At 51.4% G+C, this 13,382-nt stretch overlaps 1 protein-coding gene across 1 annotated transcript in view; it reads left to right on the forward strand.

Moving 5' to 3' along the window:
* Positions 1–13,382, forward strand: part of ZMAT5 (zinc finger matrin-type 5) — a 25,855-nt gene continuing 12,473 nt past the window's right edge. The window contains exons 1-2 of the mRNA XM_059040917.2: positions 1–85; positions 11,224–11,378. Coding sequence (XP_058896900.1) covers positions 11,252–11,378 — 127 coding nt within the window. The 5' untranslated portion in view covers positions 1–85; positions 11,224–11,251. The remainder of the gene's footprint in view (positions 86–11,223; positions 11,379–13,382) is intronic.

A 13,382-nucleotide genomic window follows, 5' to 3' on the forward strand; every position in this document is an offset into this window, starting at 1 on the left:
GGAAGGACTACGAATCCCAGCAAGCAGTTCGTGGCGTGAGGGCGCAGGAGGAGGAGCTCAGAGCCGTTGGGCCCCGCGGAGCCAGGTACCTTCTTTGGCGGGACATCGAGGGCGAGTGTCCTTACCCCCACGGGAGGGCTTGGGCTCGTCCATCTAAGACCGCGAGCCCCGCGGGGGGCCACACTATTAAACGGAATGCGGAGTGGATAGGGGGGCTAGGCCTGGGTGCCCGGTCCCAGGCTTGTCCCCCATCCTGTCTCCTCTGGCAGCCCCAAGTCCAGGGCTAGAGTTGGAGCCTGTGACACCAGTCGGGTCCTGGGGGCTGAATCCCTCTGCCCAGCCTCAGGGGAAGTGGCGGTTCTGCCCATGCTTAATGTTCCCCTCATCCCTGGGTTTCGCAGTTGACAATCCTGGCTTGGAAGGCAGGAGACCTAGATCCACTCATTCCTTCTTGGGAATAGAAATAGCAAGGACTTTGGAGGACTAGGACCGCCCAGCACATGTTTTCTAAGTGCCTCTGGGCCTTGCGCTGCGGACCCAGCGGTGAACAAGTCCCTGCCTTTATGGAGCGCCCATTCTACTGTGTATGGGTAGATGGGAAGGTGCAGTAATGACAAGTAATGCTTTGAAGAGCTGAAGAAAGGGGAGGGGTGGTGGTGGTAATATTTTAGACAAGGTGGGCCCCAGGGCAACACTTAACCCTAGACCTGAGTGAATAGTAGCCGTTCAAACAGGAAAACGTTGGTGCAAAGGTCTTGAGGCTGCTCTATCCTGAGGTGTTTGAGGGGGGAAAAAGTAGAGTGACTATGAAGTAGGCTCAGGTCAGCTCATATCTGGCCTTTTAACCCGTGGTAAAGAGTCTTATTTTTTTCTAATTGCACTAGGAAGCCAATGAAGGGTTTTAAGCTGGGGTGTGACATGATCTAATATACATCTTAATGTCATCATTTCTGGCTGCTCTGGAGAACAGACTGAAGAGGGGAAGTTGCTGTGGTGGGTCAATTGTGGCAGGGTGGTAATTTAGATTAGGGTGTGGATTAGAGTAGTGATCAGATTTGGGATGTATTTTTGGAGGTGGGACAAACAGAACAAACTGACAGATGCATGTAGGGCGTACAGGAAAGTGGACTCAACAATGGCATCAGGGCTTCCCTGGTGGCGCAGTGGTTGAGAGTCCGCCTGCTGATGCAGGGGATGAGGGTTCGTGCCCCGGTCCAGGAAGATCCCACATGCCGCGGAGCAGCTGGGCCCGTGAGCCATGGCCGCTGAGCCTGCGCGTCCGGAGCCTGTGCTCCGCAACGCGAGAGGCCACAACAGCAGAACAGCAGTGAGAGGCCCGCGTACCGCAAAAAAAAAAAAAAAAAAAGGCATCAAAGTTTTGACCTCAGCAACTTAAAATCAACAGGATGGTCTTAAGTTCTGTTTGGCCACATTACGTTTGAGCTGCCCCTTAGGCATCAAATGGAGAGGTTCAGAGGCTAATTGGGATTTGTATCTGGAGTTCAGAGGAGAGGCCTGAGCCACAGATAAAAGTAATTGGCGTTAAGTGTGGCATTGAAAACCAGGGACTGGATTCGAGACATGGATCTGCCTTTTACTTGTGAAAGCAACAGTAACGCCTTGTTTGGGGACAGGAAGTTGTGAAGCTTCTGGGAAAGAATACTTATATCTTGCTGACAACTTCCCAGATGAGAAGTTCAGAGGAGGGAGGAATAATTTTAGGTGAGATGGGTAGGAAAGACCACAGGGAGTTAAGGTGGGGCTTGTTTTATTTTTTGGCCTTTTTAGTTAATTCTCATTTTGGAGCAACAATTTTTAAAAAATCTAATTTTCTTTAGGCCATAGATTTCAACTTAGAAATTATTATTCTATATATAAATCTAGAAAAATAAGAAAAATGACCTTAACTTTCCCTTTGATTAATGTTTGAACTCAACTTGAACAAACTAAATTCCTTTAAATATTCAGCCCTATCTTCAGCTCAGTTACATTCCCTTACACATTTAATTCCACTTAGTACTTCAGATATATAACCTAACAAGCATAATTTCCCTAGAATACTTAAACAGTTGCTAGAAAATCTAATAAAATTAACCTTATAAATGTAATAAATTTTAATACTTTTAACAAACTTAGTCAAATTCTGTTTTGTCACTTGTTCTCAGTCGGGGGATTCAAAAAATACAGGCTCCATCTCTGACAAGAAATTAGGATATGGTGGGCACCTTTAGTAGCTTTTATAGTACCCCAGTGATTTTAATATGCAGCCAGTGTTTCCAACCATTGCTAACCCCTCAACTTAGAATCACAAGTCTCATGTCAATTACTGACAGATACTTTATCAATTACCTAACTACATATTTTAACTTTTATATTTTAAATTGGAATCACAGTGTTTTTCTGTTATATACTCAATATGTCAAATTCTTTTCAATGTGATACTTTTTTTTTTTTTTTTTGCGGTACGAGTGCCTCTCACTGTTGTGGCCTCTCCCGTTGCAGAGCACAGGTTCCGGACGCTCAGGCTCAGTGGCCATGGCTCATGGGCCCAGCCGCTCCGTGGCCTGTGGGATCTTCCCAGACCGGGGCACGAACCCATGTCCCCTGCATCGGCAGGCAGACTCTCAACCACTGTGCCACCAGGGAAGCCCTCAATGTGATACTTTTAAGCACCAGGTAGACAACTGATTATTAATAAACTTAGGACAGGAATATTAGTGCAATAATTGATTTAGTCTACTACCTCTGTTTTCAATTTTAAGCTTTCCTGGAGTATGACAGGATGCTTAGCCAGTAAGAAAACACTTTTATCCATTCTAACAAATTGTGCTTAGCATTCTCATCAAGTCGGGGTTACCATTTCAGCTTACTGAGGTGGTTCATAGTCCGACCAGTTTCTGACTGGAACACAGATTTGCGGGCTGTGTCTACCCAGAGTGACTGCCTTCAGCGAAGGCTGCCTTTGGGATGCAGGGGATGAGGAAGTCAATGAACAGTGGAAGCTCAATTCTCCAGGCTTTTATTTCTTGGGGGTACCTACTGGGGGTGGCTAGAGTCCCTGGTTAAAATGCACATTTCTGAGCCCCTCTCCAGATCTGCTGAGTCAGAATTCCTGAGGATCTGGTTCAGGAGACTTCATTTTTAATAAGCTCCTCACCAGGAGCAATAGAAAATTTTGAGGAGTTGTTCTGAGAGGGTTGATCTGATGCTGCCAAAGGTGGGCTGAACTAAGGAGGCTGGTCCAGATGTGAAGGGGTGAGACCTGACTTGGGCAGTGGTAACAGAGAGTCACATGGTATTTGGAGCCCAGACTTGGTGGTGGGGGGAGAAGGGAAAGGCAGAGGTGTTTATATGAGTCAGGGTATATGGTTCAAGAGCCTCTTTCAGACTATTTTTGCTTTTCCTATTTGGAAACTCTGGCCTCTTGGGACTTTTAACTGTCTGGTGAGAAACTGTCTCCATCCTGAAGCTCCTGGAGCCCAGATTTGGGTTGAGCTGACCTTCACTGGGCCGGGTCCACTTGGAATCAGGGCTTGTTCTATCAACCGTCAGCCTGGACTGAGGGAAATGTTTACGCTAGATCCCTTTCAACATCACCCCTGGCCGGTTCATCCAGGTGAACTGGGTCACTGGAACCATCCATGGAAGCCTCCTAAGGAAGAAGGAATACGGTTTATCCCTGCCTGACAAATTTCCCACTTTTATGAAGGGAATTTTTTGGGAAAATTTTAAAACTATACACGCCAAAAGTAGAAAGTTAGAAAAACAGAAAAACACAAAATGAAAAAAAAAATCCCACACATCGTAATTTTATTCTCTAGACATAACTACAGTAAATATTTTGTGTCTTCTCCAGTCTTTGTATGTGTGTCTGTGTGTATATGTGTGTGTTGAGGCGGGAGGTTCTTTCTCCTTAAAAAAGTAGTATCATGTTGTACATACTGTTGTGACAATGAATCATTTTTCATTTATAATATGGGATGAACATTTTATCCTTGTAGGGAATTGTTCCCTTTGACTGATTTTTCTTTAACTGAAGTATAGTTGATGTATTACTTTGACTTGATTTTTAATGGCACCATTGAATAGGTTGGCTCACACCCTACTCTTGCTCCTTGCCAGTTGTGGGCTCCCTCTACCCAAAGTTATTTTTAGGGTAAAATGATGATGGTAGGCTTTGTGCATCATCATTGAACCCCTTCCCCCACTCTACACAGGACCCTGAGCGGTCTGCCTGGCAGGTGGTGAGCAATGGATAACTGTCAGCTCTTTTTACTCTTGGACATTTGGAGTTTGGTTTCAGGACAAGCTACATAGCCGTGCTCACCTTGGTACCTATATCTTTGAGATGATCTATGATCATTGCCTTGGAGGAAGTCCCTGTTGGATGCAGGCGCCCCTCCTTGGGACCCCTGGCACAAGTCATAACAAGTCATAGCTTGTTACCTATGACTGTTACTGGGGGCATGTCTGTCGGCCACCCATCCCCAGCAAATACTCAGCTCATGTTCTTGTGAGAGCATGGACTCTGTGTCATGAAGCGTGAACCCCAGTCTGGCAGAGAGAAAGTGCTCAGTGTGTTTGGCTGGTGAATAAATGACTGAAAAGGGAACCGTGGAACCTTTAGGGTTGTGCATATGCGAGTGGGAGGGGGGCCCTCCTTTGACTTGACTCAGGAGAGTTTTGGGTTGTGGGGCACTTTGTACCTGTGGCCATCACAAATTGTAAAGTGATTTAGTTTCTCCATTCATTTATTTCACTGTATTAGTTAGCTGTTGCTGCATAACAAATTACCCTAGAACTTAGTGGCTTACCACAACAAACATTATCTGATACGGTTTCCGATGGTCGGGAATTTGGGAGTGGTGTAGCTGGGTGGTTCTGGCTCAGAGTCTCCCACAAGGTTGCAGTCAAGCTGTCAGCCAGGACTGCCCTCCTCTGAAGGCTTGACTGGGGCTGGAGGGTCTGCTTCCAAGCTCACTCACTTGGCTGTTAGCAGGAGGTCTCAGTTCCTTGCCACGTGGGCCTCCCTACCAGGCTGCTCACAGTATGGTAGCTGGCTTCCCCCCAGAACAAGTGATCAGAGAAAGGGAGACACCAGGATGGAAGCCATGTTGTCTTATAACCTGATCTTGGGGGTGACATACCATCCCTCTGCTCTCTTCTCTTAGTCACAGAGACCAACCCTGATATGCTTTGGAACGGGAGACACAAAGTTCAGACACCATTAAGTGGGGTCATTGGGTGCCACAGAGGCTGGCTGCCATGTCCACAGATGTGCATTGAGCAGCACTGGCTTGCCAGACACTCTGCCAAGCACCTAGCATGCATGACTCAATCCTCACAGTACTCTTGTGAAAAGTATTATTACCCCCGACTTCCGGATGAGGCTCATGGGTAGGTAGTTTGATGAGAGTATCACAGCCCACTAGTGGCAGGGTTGAGATTCAGGCCTGGGTGGGTGGCTACAGTAAGGACTGTCTTGTGTGGCCTGTGTGACTTCAGGCAAACTCCCCCTTCTCTGTTCCTCAGTCCTTCATCTCCCCCCTTAGACCAGCATTTCTCCAAGTATGGTCTGTGGACTGTGCATCAGGGCATACTTAGACCCTACCCCTGTCCCAGACCTGCTGAGTTAAGAAATCGCTGTGGGTGGAGTCCCCACTGCCTTATATTGCTGAGAGTGGATGATACACTTTACTTCAAGAAGTGAACACGTGAACGAGGTCAGGATGAGAAAGCTGCATGGTTGCTACAAAACCCTGGGGCATCTGAGGGAGACCCTTAACATATCAGGGCTCCTATCAGGGGAGACATCTGGATCTTCTTGACACTTCTTTTGGAGCTGGGTCCTGAGCAGGCAGTCTGCAGGCCACCTGCATGGGCCGGGTCCAATGCCGCCGACTCCAGACGGCGGGCATATGTGGCGCTGGGACATTGCCATGCTCCTAGTGGGCATGCAGTAAAGCCGTCCTCTGGCTGAGGTTTGCTGTTCACCTGGGGTCTGGTGGTGCCATAATTAGAAGAAATGACAGGTAAGCTCGAGGGCAGCATGTGGTAAGCACAAGTCCTGGATAATTACAGCATGCGTCCCAGCCCCTGGCCACGGCTGAGCTGTTGGCTTATTTTCGCCTTGTGCCAAAGCCATCTCTGTACCTGAGATGCACATGATGAAAGCAACCAAGAATATCAGTGAAGCACAGGTGTCTGCCTTGAGCCAGCCTCACGGTGGAGTGGTGGGGTGGGGAGAGAATGGGTCCCGGGTCAGCCAGGCCCCGGTGTGAATGCTGGCTCCGGTGAGCCTTGGCACGCCTGGTGAGGGCTCCACAGGAGGTGCACGGGGGCCCTCAGCACCACTGGCCCACCCGCAGCACTCAGGTTGAAAAATCTTCCTTATCAGTGTCTCTCCCAGTCGTGGCTTTGAGCAAAATAGGAGTGAGTGCTTCTGAACCTGTTTTCTCATCTGCGAAATGGATGCCTTGGTATCAACTGCGAGGGTCTGTGAGGATTAAATAAGAGAATGCCTAGCATACAGGAGTCAAATCTGATTCTCCTTTCTTCCTTCTTCCACCCCACAGCGTCTCAACTCGTTGGTCATCTTTTCCTTGAGCCCGGAGGCCTGCAGTCAGGTGTCGTGGGCTCACCGGGTGTGGTCTAAGTCGATAGTGGGGGCCCTGATGGAGACAGAAGCCCTGCAGGGAGGGCGGAGGTGGCAGAGACCTGCTTTCGGGGGCCTTACTTGTCTCTCTTCTCATCCCTGTCCGTGTCCCCAGATTCAAGCTTGTGGAGAAGAGGGTCGGTGAGCAAAGGGCGGGAGGCCTTGGGCTCCACAGGTGGCTCCCTCGCTTATTTCACCAGCAGTTCTGCGTTTGATGCTCTGTTCCGGGTGGTGCAGTTGGACAGACAGACAGAACTCTCTGCCCTCGTGGAGCCTGTATTCTAGTGGGGAGGCAGCTCTTGTGACAGTAAGTCATTGTGTGAGACGAGCTATGGAAAACAGAGCAGGTGGTGAGGGGGCAGACGTGTTTGCTGCTTTGACTTTGGCTGCAGTTTTAAATCAAGTGGTCAGGACGTGCTGGGGGTAGGAGGGGAGTGAGCCTCCCAGGGGATGATGGCAACAGCGTAACGGCCTCCATTCTCTATGGTGGTAAATTTACAGCAGTGGCGGGGTCCCTGTTTTATAGCTAAGGACAGACTCCGGAAGATGAAATAACTTTCTAGTGGTAGAGCTAGAATTTGAACCCAGGCCTGTGTGACCTCAGAGGTGGTCCCACTAGCCTTGCCCTCTGCCCCGTGCCCATGAGGAGCCACCCTGTCACCTGGCGAAGCTCCAGGGAGCCAGCAGATGCTGTCGCCACCATGGACCTGGTCTCTGGGAGTGGGTGGGTGGTACTGCCTGTGTTCCTGGTGAGGGAGTGGGGCCGGATGGTCCTGTGTTCCGGACAGGACCTTGCTCACACACTGCAGAGCGTGCCAGCCTCAGAGGACGAGGATGAATCACGGCAGAGAAGGCCAGCTTAGTCAGCACCTCATGCTGGTGTCTGGATGCCGTAGAGACGTCCGGCTGTCCCCATTCCCCTTTCCCTGACCTCCCACTCAGGGCTGCCAAGTGCAGTGGTGCAGGCTGTGACTTGTGCAAGGACGCCTGGCTGCGAGGTGAGGCAGAGTGAAATACACTCTGCTTGCCAAGTTGTGTGTCTGGCCCGGTGCTGTATCTGTCCAGAGGATTCTGCAGCCGCATCTTTTGCTGATGTGCGCCAGGGCACTGGAGTGAGAGGGAGTTGGGTCAGGAGCTCTAGAACTTCACACCTGGGCGATGCCTGGGTGAGGTCACCTTGCTGGAGGCCAGCTCCTAACCAGGGACAGGGCCTCTGCCTCCATGGGGTCAGGCCTGTGAAGGAGGCAGGAAGTGCTGGCCCCTCTAAAGCCGCTCTGCTCCCTTAACACCGTTCCCGGGCATTGGGGGCTCTTCAGAGCTGCTGTGCGGGCAGAGGTCTTAGCCTCCCAAAGGGGCTGAGGTTCAGTCCCACCCCTGCCTTGTGCTGTGTGCTTTGGACAACTCAGTTCCCCTTTCCTGGCCTCCCTTGCCTCATCTGTAATATGGAGCAGCTGACCACAGAGGTCACTTGGGCACTGATATCCTGTTCCTTGTTCTGAGTCTCAGTTTTCTGAAATACAGGCTTTTGGAGGCTAATAATAATGATGGTGATGATGGCCAATGTTTCTGGAGGGCCTCTTGTGGGCCAGGCTCTGTGCTAAGTGACACACACGTGTGTGTGTGCCCTTAGAGGTCACCTGGTCTAGCTGCCTGCCTCCCACTTCACATGTGGGGAAACCAAGGCCTAGAGAGGGCACGTGACAGAGCTACATCCTCACCTGGCAGAGCTGGGACTAGATGCAAGGTCCATTGGCCTGTCCTGGACGGCTGAGCACTTCCCCTGTCCCAGATGAGGGGTGGCCAGGGTGAGGCATGGGTGGGCAGCGCTGCCACAATGGCCCTCGGCTGAGGCTGGTGTGCCCCCCATGGTTTGTGCATGTGAGAGAGAGGGGAAAACACAAATGCACATGCTCACACAGACACACACAGCCCAGCCCCGAGGGGCTTATCATTTGAATCAGTGTTGCTGGGCAGGTTGGCAGAGAGGCATGTGATCTTCATTTCCTGGTGGTTTGGTGGGAGACCTGCTTTGCCCTTCCTGGATGTGTGATCTGGGGCACCTCACAGTACCTCTCTGGGCCTCAGTTTCCTCGATCGTAAATGAGGTTGTAATACATACCTCTTGGGGTTTGAAGGGGCCACGTGGTCCTGGGGTGTAGTGAGTAAAGGAAAGCTGTCATCAGTATGATTTGTTGGGAGGCGACTTTCATAAGTGATTAGGAGTGTGGGCTCTAGAGCCATCCTGCCTGTGTTCTAAGCCCAGCTCGGCTGCTTTCTAGCAGCATGATCTTGGCTGAGTCACTTCACTTCTTGGAGCCTCAGTGCCCTCATCTGAAACCTCACAGGTTGTCCTGAGGATTAAGTGAGATGATGCATTATAAAGCTTTTAGCCCAGTGCTGGCACATAGTAGGTGCTTAGTGCATCAAATATTACATAACATTTATTGTACACTTGCTCAATGCCAGACATTATTAGTGTCATTTGTATTGCTGTTACTTTTTTATTAATAATTCATTTGGATTCAAACTTCTGTGTGCTGCTCCCTAAGCAATCAGCCAACCCGTTGGACCCACCACCCCACATTCCTACAGTGAAAGTAGAGGCCTGGAGAGGTCCAAGGTCACACAGCTGGCTTCCCAGTGCCTTGTGTGGTTTTGCCCAGCTAAGTCTGCCACCAAGCCACTGTTCCTTATCAGTCTCCTGGAGGAACACCCCTCCCGTCCCCTCCCCTCCCCTTTATGCTCCAGAGCCAGCGGCTCCTCTGAGCTTCAGCCTTCGTGAATGGCTTAGTTAAGCACTCGGCCGTTAAATGTTCATCTCTTACAATTTCAGTCCAATTCCTATAAGTTTATTGGCAAGATGGGGTGTATTAGAGCTGCCAAATTTAATATATCAAGTCCGCGTGTCTGGGATGCAGTTTCTCAGCAGTAATGGGAGAAGAGAGGTTTTATACGTTTTCATTTTGAATGACTGTTCCTGATCCCATTACAGCCCTTGACTTAATGGCTGCTGTCTCTGCCGCAGAAGCGGCTTTCTCCATCCCTCTCCTGGCTTCCTGGACTGTCCAGGGGCTTGTTTGTCTCTGTGTCTCTCCCCATTCTCTTCTTCCCAACATGTATTCCCCCATCTATCTGCCCTGTGGATCAGGTCTCAGCTTTAACTTTATTTGCCAGAGTCTGAGAGTCTGGGGCTTTTGCCGCTGGCCTGGGCTGCTACCTCGTGACCTTGGGGAAGTCACCTTTCTTCCTCCTCTTGGCCTCAGGAACCTGCTCTGGGAAATGAGGGGTCAGACTATAGGACCTGAAAGGTGAGAGGCTATTCTGGGCTCAGCCTTTGCAGATCCCACCTGGTGGCCCTGAGTGGACCCATTTGTCCTCTGGTCTTGTGACACCAAATGGGGACTCAAGGGCTGGCCTTGAGTCATGGCTTCAGATCTCCTGGGTCAGGAGTGGCAGCTGTGGTCACGAGGACTGAGGGTCTTAAGTGTCTGAAGACCCTGAAACGTTCTTATTTCCCTCTGTGATTGCCACCTAAGTGTTTAGCTGATCTCCTTGGGAAGCTGTGTGCATTTCTACCTGAGCCCTCTGGCTTCTCTAAGCCTTAAGCTGGCTGCGGAAGAGAGGACACCAGCAGCGGGATTTTAAGGCACCTGGGTTTGCCTTCTGCTTACCAGCTGTGTGACCTTGGGCAGATCACTTCCTCTCTCTGAACCCCAGTTGTCCCATAAGGAAAATGGAAGTTAACTCATTGTTGAATAACAAATATTTGGTTGCCTACTCTGTACCGTGCACCACTTTGGGGGCTGGGGCTTTGTAAATTTTATGTAGAAAAATAAAATGTGAGTGTCCTAAAAACAACAACAACAACAAAACACAAAAATATCCCAGCCCACATGGATTTATATTCCTGTTGAAGGAAAGAAAAATATAATAAACATAACAAGTAACTTATTACTTCAAAGATGATAAAAGTGAAGCAGGGAATGGGGAAAGCTAAGTGGAGGATTCTGCAATTTTAAATAAAGTGGTCATGGGAGATTACTGAGAAGGTAGTGTTTGAGCAAAGATCGAAGGAGTCAAGTGAGCAAGCCGAGCAGGTATGCGGGGGGAGCATCCCGGCAGAGGGAACAGCAGGTGCAAACAGCGGGAGGTGGGCGTGTGGCTGGTGCGTGTGAGGAGCAGAGAGGGGGGCTGTGCGGCCAGCATGGAGGAACAGGAGAGGGGACGTCAGAGGTAGTGGTGGGGGCTGTCCAGAGTGGGTGAGGTGGTGGTTCTCCAGCCTAGCTACAGATAAGAATTCCCTGGGGCGCATTAAAACATGCTGATGCCCAGGCCTCACCCACTGTGTTTCTGCTTTAACTGACCTGGGTATCAGAACTGTTAAAAGACCCCTCTCAAGCCATAAGCATTTGCCTGGGTAGCCCCTCATGGGCTGTTGTGGAGTTCATACGAGCTGGTGTGGGTAAGTAGAGCCTTCCTGACGTGGCGCAGGCCTGGGCCCCGGGTGTGCTCAGGCAGGGTGGTGGCATTTCCTCTGCGCTCTGACCCAGCGCCCTGTGACTCCCCAGGCAGCGGCAGCACTTGGCAGGGGTGACCATGGGGAAGCGTTACTTCTGCGACTACTGCGACCGCTCCTTCCAGGACAACCTCCACAACCGCAAGAAGCACCTGAACGGGCTGCAGCACCTCAAGGCCAAGAAGCTCTGGTACGACATGTTCCGAGGTGGGTACTGCCGACCTAGCGGCCGGGCTGACGGAGCCCTGTTCTCCAGTCTTTCTTATCATCAGACAGGGAAACGCTGCAGGCCAGCGACAGTGCTGGTCTGGGCTCTTTGAGGAGCAAAAGAGAGGAGGCCTCGGTTGCTGGCCCCTGGGGCAGATGGGCCCTCAGAGGGGCAGGTGGAAGGCAAGCTCCTTTCCCCGCAATCCTGACTGAGGGCTCTGTTCTCTGATGCCTTGCCAGGCTCTGGGGACACTGTGGCCATGAAGAAGGCCTCTCTAAGGAGCTAATGTCTGGGCCCACGGCTGAAAGGTAGGGAAAAGCCAGTGCTCCATCCTGGGCAGAGGGCAAAGCGCCAGCTGCTCTCGGAGCCGAAGAGAGGATGAGAAGGAGCATGGTAGGGGCCGAGGCTGGCCACAGGGCCAGGGCCAGGTTGTGCAGGCCTGCGGAGGCCGCGGTAAGGGGGATGGGCAGAGGTAGCCTTTGAAGGGCTGTGGGCAATAGCCACCGTGACCGGAGCTACATTTGATGGCGATGGCAGACTGCTGCCTGAGCAGGGGGTGCAGTAAATGGCTGTCGAATGACTGAGCTGCTTCTGGGAAAGGCTTATGAGGCAAAGGAATTAAGGCCATAAGCACCTGGCACAGGACCTGGCACCCAGGAGCATTCGCTGGAGAGGAGCTGCTGCTGCTCTGCTGTCTAATTGAGACACACACCAAGCAGTAGTGAGAGAGGTGCCAGGAGCTGGACAAATGGAGGGGGACTGTGGCAGTGAGGTGGGGTGACCAGGAGCTCCTGGAATGAGCCGGGGCAGGGCCCGTGCTCCATGAGCTGGGGAGCAGGATTCCAGGACAGGACCCAGAGGCTGGAAGGAAGGAGCTGAGTCCCAGCAGCTCAGAAGGGGACACAGAGAGTTCCCTGGTCTGTGACTCAGATTCAGGTCACTCGCATTTTATTGAGTGCCTGCTGTATGCCAGGTGCCTTCCATGGTCTGTCATTTGCTTTTCTCAGTAACTCTGTAAGGCAGCAGATCTAAACCCTTTGAGTTAGGATCACCTAGAGACCTTAAAATAAAAAACACTGATCCCCTGACCCCCATCCCCAGAGGCAGGTTTGGGCTGGGGTCTAGGCTTGGGTGAGGGAGGGTGGCCAAGCCACTCAGCAGACCAGACGTGGCTATGGTTACAAAGGGCTGGGAGTGGGGGCAGAGGGGAATTCAGGGGCGGAGGGGTCTCCCAGGTGCCTCAGAGGCCTCTGAACCTGGTGTCAGGCAGAGGCTCCCTGTACCCCAAATCCAGTAGGGGCTGTGATCTGGCGTGGAGCTAGGCCTCAAGGTTATCCTGGTGTTTGCTCCTAGTCCCAGACTTTCAGCCAAGAACTCTGGGCCCGTGGGTACAGGGTTAATTGGAAGAGGGCTATAGAAAAGATGAAACAGTGGGTGCCACGAGCCCCTTCTCAGGGTTCCTAGCATTCGCTCACATCCCCAGCCATATCCAGTCCTTAAAACAGCACTTCGAGGGAAGCTGGGAAGGCTAGGGAGCCCCACTTACGGGTGGTGACTTAGAAATCCAGAGCAATGGATCACCTCACCCTGGTCCCCAAGCTGACATATGAGCTCTTTCCCCTTCCTTGGGAGGCTTCCCCAGGGCTCCAGCTCACCTGAGCAACCGCACAGCACAGTCTCTGCAAGGGCACAGGGTACCTCGCCTCAGCTAGGACTCTAGACCTGCTCTGCTCCTGGCTTCATGGCCTTGGACAAGTCCCTTAACCCTCAGAGGGATGATGATCCATCTGCCCTGGTCAGGACAGGCATGGGCCCTGGAGCTGGGCTGCCTGATGTCAGTCCCAACGTGTCACTCACTAGGGCTGTAGCCCTAATTTTGCCATGTGTAAAACAGCTGTAATAGCCATACCTCCCCTCCCAGGGATGTGACGGGGCTCAGTAATCTCCTGATGACTGTATGGCACATAAGGACTTACTAAGTAAGAATGATGCTTATGGGTCCA

Source organism: Kogia breviceps, chromosome 15 (genome assembly GCF_026419965.1).
Source record: "Kogia breviceps isolate mKogBre1 chromosome 15, mKogBre1 haplotype 1, whole genome shotgun sequence".
Taxonomy (NCBI): domain Eukaryota; kingdom Metazoa; phylum Chordata; class Mammalia; order Artiodactyla; family Physeteridae; genus Kogia; species Kogia breviceps.